Source organism: Pipra filicauda, unplaced genomic scaffold, assembly GCF_003945595.2.
Source record: "Pipra filicauda isolate LSUMZ 115617 unplaced genomic scaffold, ASM394559v2 scaffold135_size2527700_pilon, whole genome shotgun sequence".
Taxonomy (NCBI): domain Eukaryota; kingdom Metazoa; phylum Chordata; class Aves; order Passeriformes; family Pipridae; genus Pipra; species Pipra filicauda.
In genome coordinates, this window is record NW_024103829.1 from 1,328,739 (window position 1) to 1,347,565 (window position 18,827).

The window sequence follows — 18,827 nt, forward strand, 5'->3', positions numbered from 1 at the left end:
TTACTTCTCTAAATATTAAATTAAAGGAAATTTCTCTGAAATTTTTACTACCTTTTCAAAGTTATTCTATTGTAATGTCTTTAAGGCAGAAGTTCAGCTTGAGTAAAAGTACAACTTGGAATTCATCATCATCTTACTTGTCCTAGGGCACTTGTAGACATGGGTTAAGAGATTGGTGTGTAGACACAGATGTCACTTTGTTGTTCCTTGTATACTTTTTCTAGAACGGGTAGAAAGGTGGGAGAGGAGGGAAACTCTCATTGTTTGATTTGTTTGTTTCCTTAATTATCTAGTTTAGTGCCTTGGGCTGTGGAATTATGAAGTTCTGCATTAGGAACCCTTCAAACTGTGATCCTGAAAGTGCTTCCTGTTTTTTTCTATCCTTCCAAAAAGAAGAGAGTTCAGTATTTATTGAAATGAGTGGTCCAAGTGAAGGCTATTTAGCATTTGCATTGTCCCATGACCAGTGGATGGTGAGTTTCTATTCTATTTCCGTAGTTGCTTTTGTGAATTCAGTAAAGTTTGGGTAGTACTCTACTAAAACATGCATATGGAAAATGGAAATAATGTGACATGTCAGATGAAGTGTGACTCTCCCATAGTGCTAAAACAGAAGTTGTCTTTTGTAGTGGATATTCAGTTTTAGCTCAGGACTAATTGCAGTAGAATTTCCCTATGGATATCTGCTATGGCAGAATCCAGCCTGTCTGTTGACTGAAATTCCTGGTTAAATCAATCTTTCTTTGTTACCTAGCCAAAAACCCTCACCTGTTAGAAGCTGAGTTGTTATTCTGAAAACCATTTCATTTTGATGGTTGTTTGTCTAGAAATAACTCCATTCAATCTTAAAAAATGTTTAAAGGCCCTTTTTCGAATTGATGTTAGTGAAGGGATGATGCTGTTGACAAATGCATAATCCATAAACTACTTGTTGCACAAAGGAGATGCTGTTTATATTCATATCCCTAGTGCAGGAACACTTGGTTCTTAACAACACTTTGTCTTTACAACTGTGAAGAAAACCATCACGTAACTGAAGTGGATTTTTGAATAACATCAACATCCATTTCTGTCTTGCCTAGTTAATTCAGTAAATTCTAAATAATTAAAGAAACTTCTGATAATATGTCTGTTAGTTTGGAAGGGAGGGATGTGCGAATTATAGTGTTTCTATGTCATCTGTTTGACTTAATGTGGTTCCTCTGTAATAATGCTGATGTGTTTGAAAGATGGGAAATAATAGCTTGATAACTACAGAAATCTGTCTGAGGTCTTGCTGTGCCTATATTAAATCAAAGAGCTTTTGGAGACTGCCAGTGGTGGTTTTTATTCAGCTATATGTGTTCTTCTTTTAAACTCTTCAGGGTGGTGATGATGCGTATCTGTGCATTAATGAGGACCACCGTGTTCACGTGAGCACTGCCCATCTGACGGGACGAAGTCATCCTCTCTTGGATTCGGAGGTACTTTTGAAAACAACTAAGACCCTTCCACAAATGTAGTTTTGAAGTAAGGTATAGTGTTTCTTTGTGCTTTTATTTTGCACAGCAGGTGCAAATACTAAGGTGGATCCATAGTTTGTTAAGGTGAGATTGGTTGGACTCTTACTTTCTAGTAAATGTTAACTTTGGAAGTCTAAATTTAACTTGTAAAAATAAGTCACATGGTGGGAGCTTACTGTATTGAGAACCTCTGCCTATTATTACTCTATCCCTTTGCTAGAGCTGCAGTTGCAATTGATATATCTTGGATTAAAGGTTGAAAGGGAAGAGGAGATCATGAGCTGGAAAAATTGGTGATAATAAGTCCAACCCCTGTGTTGCTGTATTGACTTACTGACATGCAAGAGAGATTCCTCCTCCTCAGGTCATTGATATTGTTTGTGCAGCAGTGACATTCTTGTGCAGGATTACTTTTAAGTAACTCTTTGAGGGTTACTTTTAAGCCTATTACTCTGCCAATCTGAAAGCACTGGGTATTAAGTATCTGCTGTTCCACAGAATGCCCTTGAAGATGTGTCATGGAGGCTTGTGGATGGTGTTCTTCAATGTTCTTTCAGAAGGAGCATTCATCTTCCTGCATATAAAGAGAGATTTAATCTGGATGCTAGTTACTACATCTTTCTGGCAGATGGGGAATCTAGTGAAGGTAAACTTTGACTTACATGTGGTTGCTTTTCTTTAAAGAGCTCTAAATGAGTTAGTAACTCTTCTGTAAGATATGGCTTAGCTGAGAACTAGTGTCTGAACTAAGGTTCCCAAGTTTGAGGGCCTTAATCTAGACACCTTTACTACCTTTCTGGATCATGGGTTTGCTTTTTGAAGTTGTAAACTTACTCATGTATGTGTTGTTGTGTGCTCACTTGATGCTAGGAATTGGTAGCTTCTTCAGAACTGGACACATTTGGTTTTTTTGAAATAGAGACTAGCATCTAAGGGAATTATTCTTCATGTCTTGTGCATGTGGAGGAGAAAGATATTTCCTGTAGAGTGGTGGATTGGTTCTTGTACATTAAGTGTGCAAGATATCTTAGATGACATCTTAGGTTCTTAGTGTATTGCGTGTCAAAATTTAGTTTGTACAATTATGCTCAATGGCACGACATTTGTGAATAAGGAATGGGCACACTTACAGGTGCAGTGGCTTTCATTAGCAATAAATAAACCACTTTATGTCACTGCTTAGGTGGACTAATATACAAACATCGTCGTCAGCCCCTGATCACCGACAGACTGTACAATGTCACGGGTCCTCCTCAGGATATTGGAGGCTCCCGGTCCCCACGACTTATCAAGGCTCATGGTAAGCTGCAGCTTCTAGTTTTGTCTTCCAGCTCTAGACTTCCTGAGACTGTAGAGTTATTGCAGAGTAGGTATTTCCTCTTGTTTTTCTGGCATTCATGTTGGCTAGCAAGATCCACTACTGTGGTGGCAGAGTGAAGTTATAATTTTTCATTTCAAGAGCAGCGTTGTTTCTTTTTGCCCTGGAAAACGAACGTGCATTTGCCGTTTCCCTAAAATTTATGATTAGGACTTGTTTCTCTTTACCTCTTACTCTCTGGTTCAAGTTGTTCTAACTGCATTATTTGCTTAGTTCTGTTTGAAATGAGAAACCACTCAACTGGCTGTCTGGAGTCACTGAAGTTAATGGCAATTTTCTCTCTTACAGTACTGGACTTTAACACAGGTCCATGAGAGTCACTCATTTATTTCTCACACAGATTGTAGGAATGTCATCTTTCATCCTCTGACATCTGAGTTGGTGACAGAATGGTGTCTATCACCAGTATGCAGGGACTGTATTAGCATGTATGAAATGTGCACTTTGTATAGAACAGAGCTGCTCTGTTGTGCTGTGTGGGCATAGTATGATTATCTTTTACATGGATGCTTCTGCCCTCTAGCAAGATAAATGCTGTAAGGCTGTAGTCTGAACCAGGTGGTAAGTTTTTACTCACTGGTTAATTCTGAGCATATGCATAGGGACTGAACTATTACATAGTGTTTTAAGTTGTATTCAAGTGCTCTTAAGTTATTAATTTACCTTGTATTTTTTCCCCTCAATTTTCAGGAGCCCTAATGTTTGTTGCTTGGATTACCACAGTTAGTATTGGTGTTATTGTTGCACGATTCTTCAAACCTGTTTGGGCTCATTCATTCCTGTTTGGAAAGGAGATGTGGTTTCAGGTGGGCAAAATACCCATATCTCCAGCTGTGTTTTCTAGCATTATTGTAAGCAGAACTATAAACCTACTAAATTCAAGAAACAGGAGACTAAATATGGTGTGATTTACATCTTTCTTTGATTTTATAAAATGAAACAATTATGAATCAGTTTATCTCCTTTACTAGTAAAAGCAAAGTCTAAAGAGGGCACCAAGAACATCTTTAACTGATGTCTGTTTAATGTCTTTCAATGATGTCTTAAGAAAGCTGTAGAGTTTCTAAAAGCAAACTTAACTTTTCTAGGTGCATCGTATGCTTATGTTGACCACAGTCTTGCTTACAAGCATTTCTTTTGTTTTGCCTTTCATATACCGAGGAGGTTGGAGCCAAGTAAGTGTGTGCTTTTGTCTTCTTAACTCTAATACAAAGGTGGGACCAAATGAATGAGAAAGAGGTCCACTGATGACTAACACATTATGACTATTTCCAAGCAAATTGCTGTGAAAGGAGTTCTTAAGTAGGCTGGTTTCAAATCCTAGCAACACAAAAGAGGAATGTTGTTTCCTTTACCTGCAGTTGAAAAATGACAGTGCTTTCCTTCCTTTCTCTTTCTCCCAAATAATTCCTTGCTCATGATTTCTTTATATACTATTTTGGTCTTCATATTTCCTTGGAGAGCTTGAATTTGGGAGGGGAGTGAGGATGACCTTAGTGTGGTAAACCTGCTGGAAATAAGTGTTTTTATGAATTTAGATGTGAGTACCTGTATCCAGTGATAACCTTAATCTGGAGTAGTAGATAGAGATTATATACCCGTTGCTCTCATCTGTATTATATTTGGTAGAAGGTGACACCAGAAATTGGAATATCTAGAGATTATCTGAATTCAAGATGGGAGAATGTGGTCACAGATATGAACTAGGAGCTAGGAAAATTGAATAAGTGTTCTAGGATTAGTATTAGAATAGACAGGGTGAGAAGGGAGACCATGCTGGGAGGAGTTAAAAAAATAGGCCTCTCCAGAAGACACAGAATCAAGGCTGAAGAGCTTAGAGCATAGCTTCTACAGTCATATTACTCTGCTCTTCAGCTTGTAGAATTTCTCAGTACAGCAAAAAGGTGGGACAAGCCCTGGGCTGACATACTAATGTGTGTGCTGCCAAGGTAAACAATCTCCATCTGGCTGCAGGGCAGCTTACTGTGTCCTGTTGCCTCTGCCAGTGTTGCTCCACCATCGTAACCTACTAATAAAAGAATAAATAAAATTTTCAACCTTTTGGTATTTTTTCTCTATGCTTATATAGTTATGATATTTTTAAAAAGTGTCCTCTCTCTTTAGCAAGCAGGTTTTCATCCCTATCTTGGCTGTGCTGTGATGGCTTTGACGATCTTTCAACCACTCATGGCAGGTTTCAGACCATCTCGTCATGCCCCAAGGTACAACTAACTCATCAAGCTACAGCCACAGGAATTAAACTTGCCTGTTTTTTACAAATTCTTTTTACAATGAAAAGCTTTTACAAGTTTAAAGTAGGCAAAAACATTTTTTTGATTTCCTCCTCCCTCCCCCAACTATGTAATCAATAAAATGTGTGTAATTGTTTTGTAGGAGGCAATTGTTTAACTGGTTTCACTGGAGTACTGGTACAACAGCTAGAATATTAGCTGGTGAGTAGAAATAATAGTTTTAACTTCCATTTAACGGATTTAAAGCAATTTTGTTCATTGTTTGGCCTGTTACTCATCTAAAACATCTATGGACATTCAGTCCAGGCATGTGTGAAGATTCTTTTTCTTGCTGGCCATCTCCTGTGTGAGTTTTAAGTGGCCTTTGGGTACCACTTTTAGAGAGGAAAAGGTGACTTTTTAAAACTAAAGAAATTACTGACAAACCTGAAATATCTCTGTAATGAGAACCTGTTCTTATTTTCAGTTATTTCTTTTTATCTTGGAAGATTTGAGGATAATGTTCTTACAGTAACATAGTTCAATGTTATTTAATGGGAGAAAGAAGTCTCACTTATTGAACCAGAAGCTGGATTTAATTCTACTAATAGAGACTGGTTTACACAGGCAGCTTAAGCACAAATAGTGTGGTGCTGTGGTCTTGCTGGAAGTCACAAATGCTGTAATGTGTTAGTTTTCAACCTACTCAGTGCACTATCTTGGCCTTTTCCTTTTCTTCCTGTCTTGCCTCTCACACCACCAAGAAAACACAACCCCCCACCCCCCAACAGAAAAAAAAACAACAAACCAATAAACTTTCAGCTGCATGAACTCCTTTAACCTCATTCCTCTAGCAGTTGTAAGCAATTCATGGGAAATCTATTGCCAAAAGCATTGAGAACGCTTTAGAAGTGGCCTGGCACAGCATTCTTAGCATCTTTTTGTCTTGTTTTTACTGACTAGTGGTGACTATGTTCTTGGGAATGGATCTACCAGCCCTTGACCTGCCAGACACATGGGACACCTATACAATGATTGGCTTCGTAGCTTGGCATGTTGGTATTGATGTTCTTCTGGAAATACACAGCTATTGTCTCATACGTAAAGGTACAAACCCAGAACAATTCTTGTTGTCACTTCGCTCTATGAGCATAAAAAATGTCAAGTGTGGATTGAATTTCAGGAGGTGCTCTTCGGCCTCTAACTTGGAAGCTGAAAAGGAGTAACTCTTGGGTAATAGTGTTATATCTTCTGTACAAACTAATATGGAAGTAACCCCCATTTTTCTAGAACACTTTTGTCTTGAAAAATGGTTTGCGCCTTTTTAAATAGTAGCCTCTCGTCTCTCAAACCACAGTTCATAGGGGCAGACTGACATGCATAAATATCTTATAAGAATCTGTCATTGTTGGCAATTTTGATCGCAGGTGGGTATGTTAAGTCTAGGCTAAGTCACAGATTTAGTCTGCATTTTATTGTTGACAAATTGCTGCTATGAATGGCTGTTATTGTGTGAACAGAATGATCAGAAACTTGAGCTTAGATGCTTGCACTTTTGAGTGAATGGGGAATGAAGGTGAAATCCTGACTCCAGTGTGTCTAGTGAAGAGACAGGTAGTACTTTCATTGGAATTGTTATCTTCACTGGCTGGTGTCACAGAGAGGAGATGACTGCGCATGTAAATGACCTGTATCTAAGTCAAAGATGAGACATCTACAGAATTGAAGAGGTGTGATTAATTAAGAGGCTGTGTAAGGTGGCAAGTGGAATAGGAGTGATTATAAAACACGTGAATTTAGATTTAACTGCAGTAATTACTTCCTAGAAATAGAGAAATTAATCTGAAATGTTTGAACAATGAATTTTCTGATGTTGGCTATGAAAATACTCCTTAATGAATTCTAGTTATCTTAACATGTAAAAGGAAAGGATATTAACTTAAAACTCAGTGTTTTGGTTTTTCGGTCTAGCAAAAGAGACAAAATGTTTTTCCACTTCAGTGTCCAGAATTTACTTTTTGTAGGTCAGCCTCAGAATAATTTTTCTCTTGTGCTGTGAGTATGATAGCACAGGCCATGAAGTGTCAAATGCAGCTTCCAGGTCCTTTTTCAGACTTGATGCTGTGCAAGACTGTCACAGGATCAAGACTTCTGTGGTATAAACCCCCCCCCCCTTCCTCTTAAAAGCAGATTTAACTTCTCTTTTCTTCCCATGAACAGTTGAAGTGATAGAGGATGACAGAGTACAGATACTGCAGTCACTAACATCTGCAGAAGCAGAGGTGAGTCACAATTTGGTAAATAACTATTGTGAAATGGGATGATTGTTTAAATCAATAAAAAGACTGACAGTTCAATGACTTTTTTCCCCTTTTCTTGCAGGGTCATCTGTTTAAACAGGTTGTGTTAATCATCTATGTCTGTGGAAATATAGTATTCCTTGTTGCCTTTCTGATAGCAGTCAACAAAATATGAAATAAGTAATGGAAAATTTTGTGATGAAATACTGTGCAGTCGAAAAATATGAAAAAAATGGTTTCTATTACAACTTTTCTCTCAACACCTCCCTGAAGATGTAATGGAAGAAAAATAGCACATGTGTGTCATGCTTGGTGTTAGGGAGATCTGGAATTCAAATCTATAGAAGGATGCTGCAGTCCTACAAAAGCTGTCTTCTGGCAGGACTTTTAATGGGAATTTTTGCCTGAGTAAGGAATGAAGTCTTTTTTTTTTTTTTTTTTTAAGCACAATCGTTAACTTGATTGAAGTTTATAGTTTAAGAAGACTGAGAAGATGTGCTGAAAGTGTTTTGATCATCAATTCCCTAAACCTTTTGTAAATATCACTGGGGAATCTGGAAAGATTGATCTGGATTTTGTCTTACCTGTTCACTGTGTGGTATGTGATGTGACTACTTCCTGCTTGTGATAGTTTTGTGCATTAAAAAAAACCCAAAACAAAAATACAGAACTTAGTGAAAAAATGTCACAAATGCAGATTGAGGCATGAACTAAATACACAACAGTTAAAAGCAAGAAATGCTCTCTCTGCTCTAAGAGCAGTATACTTACATGACAAACACAGCAGCGTGGGAACTTCAGTCCTTTAGTAAAACTACCATCTGCCTCACTCAGAATACTTTTCCATCTCACCCCCCTCAGTGCTTCTAAACCATAAAGAGAAAGAATTTGCAATGTAAGTGTATTAAACCCGGTTGTACTTATCCAAAACTCAAACAGGAAGAACCTCTCTTGGTGTATGGATTTCTATGTTTTATTGTCCCTGGTTGCTTGTGGCTTCTGAATTACTTTTCTGTAATGTGAGTATGATGCCAATTGGTGCTTAAATGGAAGTGAAAATACTTGCTCAGGAATGTTGCAGTTGTATTTGTGCTATTGAGTGAAATGTGCATTAGGAGTTAGGATGACTTCAGGAAAAGCAGCTTCTGTTAATGTTAAGTGAGAGTCGCTTAGGTGCCATATCTAGAAGACGAAACAAAAAGAATTCTATAACAATTCTATTTTTTAAGAGTATGGGAGGGCATTTTTTTTAGTCAAAAGGTTTATCTAAGTATATGAAGTAGGTACTGAGAACAGAAAGAGACTGTATTGTTTAACCATTTTGGTTCATGGTTTGCCTAAGTATGGAAGGACACTCCTGAAATGGCATCTTGGAAGCAAACCCTTTATATGCTATGCAGTACAGTACTCTTTACATTTGTTTTATGGCCCTGAACATCTTGTTTCCACGTGTCTTCATTTTTGGTACTGGAAATTATTGATTTTCAGTTGCAACACTTCAAAATGTATTTTCAGTCCAGGGCTACTAAGCTAGCTGGGAATGAAGGTGTTGAAGTATTGGATAGAATAGTAAATAGTAAGGCCTGGCCTGGTATAGACTTTTACAGCAACATCTCTCTACTACCTGATGGACAGCTCTAAAATACTTTTAGGTGCGGGTCAGATGGTGGTTCTCTCCATTTACTAAAGCTGTCTATTTCTGTATCTTCCTCCATCTCCCCAAGTCCACAGTGCAGGGACACAATATTCACAAAACTACAAGTTTGTTTGTAGTTGGTGATCTTCTTTTTGGCTGCTCAAATGTATGATTTATCTATGAGGGCATTTATAGAGCTGAGATTAATCCCTTCATCAGCAGCAGCTGACTGTGAGTGAGTATAACTTGAATCATCCACCTTCTTCCTGGAAGCTGAAAAAGTCATGTCAGTCCAATTGGGAAAGGGGGGACTAAGAAGAAATGAGTCAAAACTCAGGCTGAAGGGCAAGAAGCATAGGACCAGTTGTGTGGGTTTGTGGGTTTTTTAGAGAACTCTGATCTCAAAAGCCTGGGAATCTCAGACCCGTCTAGCGCTACAGTTTTTTGGGACTCCTTCATATATCATGAGTGTATAGAAGACAAATCACTCAACATAGACACGACTGATGGCTTTTTAAATTAAAGTCAATGGCAGTTCTTTCTGTAATACAAGAGCTGTACTGTGTGACAATGAACACATAAACAGGGGTTTTAAAACTTGAATGTAAATATCTCAGTAGAAGGTTTTGCCCTTTTTAGTAATGTGAAAACACTGTCAAAGAGAAACTAGAAAAGTCTTGCCTGGGAGCAAAATGGATTGTCTGGTTTTTGTCAATGTTGTTTTATAAATTAAAGCTACCTAAATCCTTCCTGGACAAACTAGTATTGAAATTGAATATTAAAATTTCACTTCATAATGCAGTTTCTTTTCCTCAAGAATAAGAAAAATTCCTTGTTCAACATCTAATACAACTTCACAATTGGCAAATTTGTCAGTTGCTCTGGAGAACTTGTTTCTTCCCATTGCTTGTAAGATTTTGCAGTTTCTTACACGAGCCCTTATGTGCACTATTGTAACTTAATTGATTGAAAGACTTGCTAATTTTATGTAATGTCTGTTCACATAACCACCTCTACCCTTTTCCTGCATGACTGATAAAAGGAAGGAAAATGTCATTGTATTTAGTGACTTCAAAATTTCTGGTATACTCCTTTGAAAAAAAAAAAAAGTCCATGGAAGTGTTTGATATTGGCAGGAAAAGAGGTGACAGGTAGTCTTGTTGTAGAGACACTAGTGGCTGCTATATTTTTTTTTTTCCTTGAATTATACAATATTGCATAGAAGAAAACTCCCATTGCTGTGCTTCCTAAAAGAGTCACACTGAGGTCAAGAAAACTGCTTTGCCAGAAGAGATTGAGGTTTCAGTGTTTTCTTTTCATCTCAAACTTGTGATGACAAATTAAAGTTAGCATATTTCTGTTTGGTTTCTTCTAGACAGGCAAACACTCCCAGCCAAGTAGAAATTTGTGATCAGTCTCACAACAAGTAATTTACTGTTTTGATTGAGTTGTTAGGTGCAGCCTCCAAATACTTGTCCTCTGCTCTTGGCTTAGCTACAAATCATGTTCCGTGTCTATGCTTTTTGAAGGAAAATTAACTGATGCACAAAGCTCAAGTGCAATAGAATTCATTGCTGCTGTGCTTTACTTGGAGTAAGTTTTTGCTCGTTGACATTTCAGGCTGCAGAATGAGCTAGAAAAAGGTATGCTTCGTTTCTCCTCCTTACACTGAGCTCTAAATTGTTTCCTGTTTTGTCAAAAATCACAAGATGGGGAGTAATTATGTTCAGAGTAATTACGACCATGTTTTTCATTTACCTAGGGAAGGTTAGAGAGAGATCGCCTGCCTTGTGTTTTCCATCCCGGTTTGTAACACTGCGTGGCGCCCTTGTTCAGATAACAGTGCTTTTCATTTACTTGCTTTCTTTAAACTTGAGACGTGTAAAGGCTGTCCAAAATAGGAAGTATTCCTAAACGAACTAATTGGGAAGAATCTCAAGCTTTATTAAGAAACTCCAGGCTTTAAATTCAAGTCAGCTCATACGGATGGACATTTTGGAATGGATGTGTGCTTGATACCTGTGCTTAAGCTTTTGATTGAGCAAGTATGGACTATTTTCTTTTGCCATGCGTGTAAATTGTGCTCTGTGTGGAAACATCCCTTTCCAAATAACTTAAGATAAATGACAGTTACAGAATATTGCAGTTTTTCCTAAGTATTTCAATGCAGAAGTTAATAGCTCAGTGATTTTAGACGTTTGGTACAGACTGAAGGAAGAGTCCAGGTGAGTAGAGGGATGGTTAACAGGGATATTCTGCTAGTATGTCTGAGTTCTTTGCTCACATCAATCTGATCCCAGCTTCTCTAAGGGGTGTGTGTGAAGGGAAGAACTGTTCCATATACCTGAGGAAGTGGCACAGCACAATCAGCACAGGACAAGTTCTTCGGAATGTGCTTCTCTTACGTTACTTTTCATGTATTGGTAGTGAATTTCACTTGTAGATTACTATGAATTCCCTATTGTGAAGTCTCTTTTCAGTCTGATTTCCTTTGAACTGCTTTGACTAGTACTATGATGGTTGTTGCATTTTTACTCTCTTTTCCAGAGCTTTTAAGTTTAATAGCACAGATTGTGGGGGAAGGCATAGCCGTCTGCTGCTGTTACAAAAACTGCTCATGACTAAATCATATTGCTTTCCTCCTCTCTCACTTTTTGGTGTATCCTGTTAAGAGTTCACAAAATCACTGGAATACTCGGAGTTGGAAGGGACCCACAAGGATCATCAAGTCCAACTCTTCGGTTGAGGGTGAAGCTCTCTGGTCTCACAACCAGCAAATAACAGAAGAAGCATAAGAAAAAAAACCCCACTGTAAAACAACAACAACAAAAAAACCCCAGGATAGACATAGAGGAAGTGTACTACAATTAAATTTATTTGTTCTTATTTACTATTTCACTCTCCAGGTAATCATTTCTGACAAGTCTTAAAATTTGAGATTATTACAATCTGCAGACTGGGAGCCACCAAGTGTTTAGAGGCTACAAGTCAGCCAATTACTACTATCATGCCTCAGTATGAGGTAGTAGCTTCAGTTTCCTGCTTTGAAAAGAAGACCAGTGAAAAAGTTAGTGGTTTTTTGCTGGTGCATAACTTGAGTCAGCTATGATAGAATAACACAACCTGAGCTTTATCTGCTTAGTGTTTCAAACCAGGCTAAGGCCTAGCAAATTAAAGCTATTGTACTGATTTGAATATAAGGCTGTATGTAGTGTGCTATGAGGCACTTTTCCCCCCCAAAAACTATGTACTGGAAAAATCTACCCTGGATGTGATTTTTCTAGTTATGATTGTACCTTATGGCTGCTTCTAGGGCCCTTAGCTCCTCCCTTATGAAAAGAATTGTTCCTTGGTGGCAGCCTTGGACCTTGCTGGAGAGCTGTGCCCAGCAGTGGCTGCAGCTATAACAGACCTTCTGTTGGGGCTGCAGGACAAGCCATTGGCAACTTTATTTTTGATGGGAGGCTTGCTTAATTTTAGCTCCCCGGCCAACTGAAACCTGAATACCGAACACTATGGTTGGTTTTCTTTTTTGTGGTTTCTGTTTGTTTGTTTGTTTTGACGAACAGGCACTGCCTGTCTGGTGCCCAGTTTCCTGGAAAAGCAGGACTGTCTGAGCAAGCTGGGAGGTGAAACTATGCTCAGAAGGTCAGGCTGTTTGTAGTACTATATACAGGATTGATCTATGGGGTTGTGAGTGGGCAGCACATATGTGACACAGGGAAGGGAGCAAGGTTTGAGGATGGCTACACTGTTGTATGTAACATAGGAGGGTGAATGGACTGTGGAGCTCTAGAAGGTGGCTAAATATTTAAATATGCTGACTTAACTATTTTTGGTTTGTTCTGCTGTCACTTAAAAAGGAATGCTTTAAATTTCAGCCAAGGTAGCATGATTGGAAAGCAGTTTTTATATTTACATTTATTCCAGATCTTCTCTTTCATGTTTAGCTTTTTATTAACCAGTGCTTTTAAAAAGAAAATGCTGGGATGGCATTTTTGGTTAAAATGGGATAGATCGGCACATTTTGATGTGAAGCAATGTCCCATGAAGTTCCATGGCAGTGGGTGTTTATCTGCTCTGTGTATATAGCAACAGCATATTCCTGATTGTGGGAACAGGTATGCACACGTCTTCATGCTTGTATATACACTGCATTTATGGCCTTAAGTAACTTCCCACTACTTTTAACAAAAGCTAGGATGTGATTTGTGTGTATGTGGCAGTTGGTCAAATCTGAAAGTCTGTTAAAGTCCATTGGATTATGCAGAGGGCAAAATAGCCCATAAAACAGAGGGCAAAACAAGCATTATGATCCAGAAAAAGCGTATGGAAGAAAGTCTTCTTAGCTTTATTCTGCTTTGAGTAATAAATTTTACTTCCATGTCACTACAGCTGTTAAATCACCTTTTTCCCCAGCTTTGCCATTCTCATCCTCAGAGCTGAAAAAGAAAAACCAAAGTCATTACATTTTAAGACTTTCTTTCTATTTCTGAAGGAAAAAGAAGAAAATCTCCCAATTTAGAAAAATGAAGAATACACATACCTCCGGTGGTTAATCCAGCAGAATAAGCATATAAGTGTTATAGAAAGAAATCAGTAGAAGGTGTTAGTTCTGGTAATTTTGCAATAAAGCAAGTATATTAAGCAGTTACTCCATTATCGCTATTTGAAAATTAGTGCAGCTATCTTCTGTTTGTTTGTTACCTTCACTAACACATTGAACACAAATGGTATTGTCCTTGGCTGAATGCTGACAGATTAAAAGGATGCATGAATAATTAAACGAACTCTTGGGAACTCCTCAGTGGGAGCTGTAACTGTGTGGAAGCTTTTTCCTTTTCTCTTGATGTTCTTAGAAAACTGTCTTTTCTCCTGGTGTTGAGTCAGAGTGGAGGTTAGTCATATTCCTGATTTCATCTGATGGAGTAACAGTATCTGTATAAACATTAGCATGGCTACTGCCTGCAACTGAGTATAATGTGGGTTAGTTTGAAAGTGACAGTGCAGGGCAAATGATTTAAGGTTATTTTTAGAACAGCAATATAATGCCGTTGTTTGATATGTAAGAGCCTTCCCCCCCAGCACACAGTTGAGCTGCGAATGCAGTGGGAATAATCTCCAGTCCTCTGACCTGTTAGTTTGAAGAGTCACCCAAAATAGCCTGTCTCGTTCCTTCATCCTGCATATGTCTCTGTACTGAGACAGGGGGTCAAAGCAGCTGTTTACTTGATTTATACATGTCAGCAAATGTCCAGCTTGAGTTATGTTTTGAATGCTGAAGTTGTTGCAAATCGTAGAAGCACCTGAGTGTAACTTTATATCATAGGGCCAGTGATGTTAACCTTAGCTCTTACAAAGGCCCTGTAAGACTGTGTACTGCTTACAGGCTGAGGAATTCTAAGGGATTCAAGTCCTGGTCCTGGTCTGTTTTTGTCTTACTCTATATATTATAGACACAGATGGCATGCATGAGTCTTCATTAAAAAGGATTTTTGTATGTTACTTTCTTCAGTGTAAATGGAGCTGTCTCCATTGTGTTGTTTGAAGGTTGCAAAGGTTCCGGTGGTAAGGAAACAGAATAGCTCATCTAGACTGCCAAAAGCCTTGGGCCTTTGTGCCCATGAGAGCCTGTTCCACACTGTCAGTAGGTTTTGCTGCTTATTCAGCTTTTGTTTTCCATTTCCTTATTCATTTTGCTCTGTCTAGCCTTTGTTCCCCCCAAGGACTCTTTATTTCCCTAATGAGTATTGAATCTTCAAAACATTTGCACTTGAATTAATTTGCCTGAAATTTAAAGAAGAAAATAAACTCTACTAATGCAAAACACTGGTGTCCTAATTATAGCATTGTCATCCTTCTCTCTGTATGGTTTTTCTGAGGGCACATACTTTGAGATATTGGTCCCCCACCAAGCTTAGGGGGAAAGGAAAATTGTTCCTATATGGAAAGAGGTATGTCCTACATCTTTGCAAGTTTGGGGGCATGCCAAAAGCTCCTGATTTAGTCTGATATTTCTCTATACAGATTGGCACATGGAACAATTTCTCTACCTCCTAGTTGTCCTTGGCCATCCCTAATGTTTTCAGTAACTTGCTCTAAAGGTTCATTTCTTTCCCAAAGCAAGATTGTTACATAAGGGACCATCTTCCTTGTGTGTCCTGTGCTTCCTTGCTTTCCATTCTCTTTCAGAGAGTTCTCAGTGCTTGTTTGATGCTTAAATGCTGTATTTGCCTCCCAAAACTCTAATTTCAGAGAGGATTTTTTTTTTCTGTTGTACAGTTTGTCGTTTTAGTAACGAGTGATGAGTTACCAAAAATAATTTTGACATCTCTTTTCACTGGGGATGTTTAGGGTAAACCTGCTAGGCTGGACATCAGCTTTGAAAACAATTCATTTCTCTAAGAAACAGCTCTGTGTAATACATTGTTTTAGACTGAGAGGCTTTCCTGGTTTTGTTTCCCTTTTAGAAGTCTCAGTAGGATTATGGGACTGCTTGGGAAAAATTGAGTCACTTCCTGGCTTTTTCCTCTGATCAAAAATGTCCTAGGGAGTGGCAATAAATAGGTGGAGGGGTAAAGAAGAATATGGCCTAGTTCCAAATTGTACTAGGCATTAAGACACTCTCTTGGAGGCAGTGCTGACTGGGAGAATTTTTGAGGCAGTTGCCCAACTGCTTTTAATTTAGTTGAGATAATTTTTTCCTAATTGGCTACTTTCTTATTGGTGGTTGAAATAGTTATAAGAAAATGAGTGAGACCCAATACAGATTTACATAAGATTATCAAATGTCTTTGCTGGATTTACACTTAGCCCCTTTTCCTGAAAGTCAGTGTTGGTTTTCCATTAACCTCAAAAGAGAATCCAGATTGTTTGGGAAGCGTTCAAGTGACAGGGCAAAATGTAGAAGTTTCAGATGCTTCTCTTGGGAGACAAAAATAAGCAGAGATGGTTACAGATAGAGGTGTTCAACTAACATCTCATGGTCTGTATATGACCCACCTGAATGGTACTGCGATTTTATGGTTACTACTTGAAAAACTCTTTCTCAGGGTCTGTTCAGGAGCACCCACTCAGCAGGCTGTGGGATGAAAAAACGGTTCAGTAGCAACCTGCTGGTAGGTCACTTCTCTGTCTGCCTGTATATATATATATATGCAATGTGGGGATTAAAGAGCTATCCCCAAATTATAATGGGCTGGAGCAGCTGCTGGAGGGGTTTATCTTGCCTGTACTAGCTTCACTTGCTGGCATAAGAGCTGCTGGCAGCAGCCCTTGGTACGGGAGGATACAGGGAAATATGCAGATGGCAGGATTGATGCTTGAGAGAAGGAAAGGTCTATCAAGTGATAAAAAGGTGCGGTGACCTTATTGATCAGAAAGTCTGGGCAGCACTGCTGGAGTATTTCAAGCTGTTGAGTACGTGACTCCATGAGGTTGATACTTCGATAAGCTGAGAGCATTGTTTACTGAACAATCAGTGCCTACTGATGCAAAAATACTCAAAACTCCTCACATGATCCAATGATCACCCTCTCTCTTGGCTTCACCTGTAGTGTAAAGAATTGCTGGGCTGTTAATACAGCTTTAGGCAGGGCCCAACCTTACACCTCTGTTGCCGAATTGCAGAAATATAGTCTGGAGGGAGAGCATGTGGGATCAGGATCCCTGATCTTCCCATAATTCAAGCACAGTATTCTTTCTTTCCTTGATGTGGGATGTGACTACTGTCTGAAATCTGCTGCTCTGTAAGTATACTTAAATGCAGTTTAATAATAAGAAGAGCTTTCCATGATTCTGGAAGATTTTGCTATTGCTCTTTTAACTTTTATAATAAAAACTTTATAGAAAGAAATAGATATCTTTTGTATTAATAGAATATAAAAACTATTCAAAAATAATACTATGGACTATTGGACTAACCACATGTAGTGATGAAAACTGTTTCATTCTCTATATGAAGCTGTAAAAATATCAAACTCAGGTTAATGAAAAAAGGTTAAAATTTGCATAAACACTGTCAAGACAATGTTGGCAATGCTGATTTCAGAAAAATACAAGGTAAAGCTGGTTATTTAGCTGTCTTTCTGGTTTAAAGAGCAATTTGGATGATCTAGGAAGTAGTTGGGATGCAGACAGGCACAGAAACATTCCAGTGAGGAGGAAGCAATAAGTAGCAATGATGTTAGTTACCTGGTAGAAATGAAAACGAATTCTGCTAATTGAGGTAGCATTAACGGAACTTTAAAGAGAACCACTTTTAATCTTGGAAGGTTACAGAAATGGCTTTTCTGAGATACTTTATTTTCCAAATTTTGGTATGGTAGCTAGTGCATTACTAAAGACAAAATAATTCAAGAGTTCCAAAATGTAGATTGGCATTTCTTAACAAATAAGAGCAAAGAAATGATTATTAGTAGCATATTAGTCTGTGAAACAATCCAAATAATATACTAAGTGAAACAGTTGCCAGCGGATAAGAGCAATATCAGTTTGCTACATGAGCAAACAGCAGTGACATGATTTTCCTTTTCTGTTACCTGTTAGTGAGGGATCTTCTGTACCGTCTCCAGACACCTGGCCATGAAGATGAGCATGGTGTGTTGGTGAGCTTAAGCATTCCTCTTGTTCTTGTAGGGAGATGGAATTTTTGTGGGGTACCTTGTTCAGGCTTGTGCCCAGACTGCTCCTAGGGTTTGTCTGTGAGGCTTCTGTGATTCTCCTGCCTGGTGGCTGATAAACCTGACTGTAGTGGCCTATGGGATGATATGCTGGTTTCTCAGATTTGCTGTCATCTTCATCATCATCATCAATGATAACCAATTCTGCACGGATAACCCCATCATATCGTGACAGCTTTTGGTCTGCTTCTGCATCGTCGTCATCGATGCGCTGATAACCCATGAAAACCATTGTTACTGGCTCAGAATCGTCCACATAACATGGCACAGCTTGGACAATGTTGTATCGAACATCTTCCTCCTCCTGAGGTGCAGGGGATGTTTCACTAAGATGGCGGGGACTTAAAAGCCTTGTCTCATTATGTCTTTCTCTTATGTTCTGGTAAGGTTTTAATTCCTCATGTCCAGCTTTTCTTTCTTCATTATGAATCATCCTGTTCTCAGTATCAGTGTGCACTTTCTTCTCTGAATGGGAAATTACTGGAGAGGGAGACTTTGGCTGTATTACCTTTGGTAGATCAAGCCCATTCTCTTTATTTTGTTGTATAAAGGGCTCTGTTTTGGAGGAGAGTTCTGTCTGATTGCTGAATCCATTCATCTCTCTTCTGTCAGTGTCTTCCCATTTTGGTCCAGGGACTAATTTGTCTTTCTGAGGAGTAACTGGCCTGCAAAATTTGTTCGCAAACACAGGCTCATGATACTCTGTGGGAGACTGGGAATTTTTTTCAGTTGCCTGCCGTAGCAGGTCCTCCACTTCAACAGGAGCAAGTTCATCCATGCCATTTTGTGTTGTGCTGCCATTTGAAGACACTGCATAGACTGACTTCCTGCCATCATCGTAGACTTTAATTCCTGTCTCTTTAAACTCCTTTGATGGAAGAGGTATTGTTGATAACACTGTGTTTTCTCCTGTCTTCATGTCTTTTTCAACTTTAATTTCCATGGCAAACAATGCTGTTGAAAGAAACAAGTGCTTAAACTGATAATGCAGCAGCTACAAGAAATATAGAAGAGTTCTGACAGTGACAGAGAATGACTATTGGAATGAATTATCAAATACTTGATATTATCACATCCACAACCAATATATTGGATTCTC

At 38.6% G+C, this 18,827-nt stretch overlaps 2 protein-coding genes across 6 annotated transcripts in view; one reads left to right on the plus strand and one right to left on the minus strand.

Annotated features, from left to right (window-relative positions):
• Positions 1 to 12,371, plus strand: part of FRRS1 (ferric chelate reductase 1) — a 30,720-nt gene extending 18,349 nt beyond the window's left edge. For 4 of the 5 annotated variants that reach the window (XM_027740760.2, XM_039378345.1, XM_027740762.2 and 1 more), the window contains 11 exons: positions 294 to 473; positions 1,365 to 1,463; positions 2,001 to 2,148; positions 2,686 to 2,802; positions 3,571 to 3,686; positions 3,969 to 4,055; positions 5,005 to 5,102; positions 5,275 to 5,333; positions 6,075 to 6,218; positions 7,332 to 7,393; positions 7,494 to 10,088. In XM_027740760.2, coding sequence (XP_027596561.1) covers positions 294 to 473; positions 1,365 to 1,463; positions 2,001 to 2,148; positions 2,686 to 2,802; positions 3,571 to 3,686; positions 3,969 to 4,055; positions 5,005 to 5,102; positions 5,275 to 5,333; positions 6,075 to 6,218; positions 7,332 to 7,393; positions 7,494 to 7,586 — 1,203 coding nt within the window. In that variant the 3' untranslated portion in view covers positions 7,587 to 10,088. Of the gene's footprint in view, positions 1 to 293; positions 474 to 1,364; positions 1,464 to 2,000; positions 2,149 to 2,685; positions 2,803 to 3,570; positions 3,687 to 3,968; positions 4,056 to 5,004; positions 5,103 to 5,274; positions 5,334 to 6,074; positions 6,219 to 7,331; positions 7,394 to 7,493; positions 10,089 to 11,719 lie in introns of those variants that run through there. The other variant, XR_005562400.1, reaches the window with a different exon arrangement.
• Positions 11,896 to 18,827, minus strand: part of PALMD (palmdelphin) — a 49,803-nt gene continuing 42,871 nt past the window's right edge. Inside the window, exons 8-9 of the mRNA XM_027740765.2 lie at positions 17,588 to 18,682; positions 11,896 to 13,489 (exon numbers count right to left, since the gene is read on the minus strand). Of these exons, the coding sequence (XP_027596566.2) occupies positions 13,446 to 13,489; positions 17,588 to 18,682 (1,139 nt within the window). The 3' untranslated portion in view covers positions 11,896 to 13,445. The remainder of the gene's footprint in view (positions 13,490 to 17,587; positions 18,683 to 18,827) is intronic.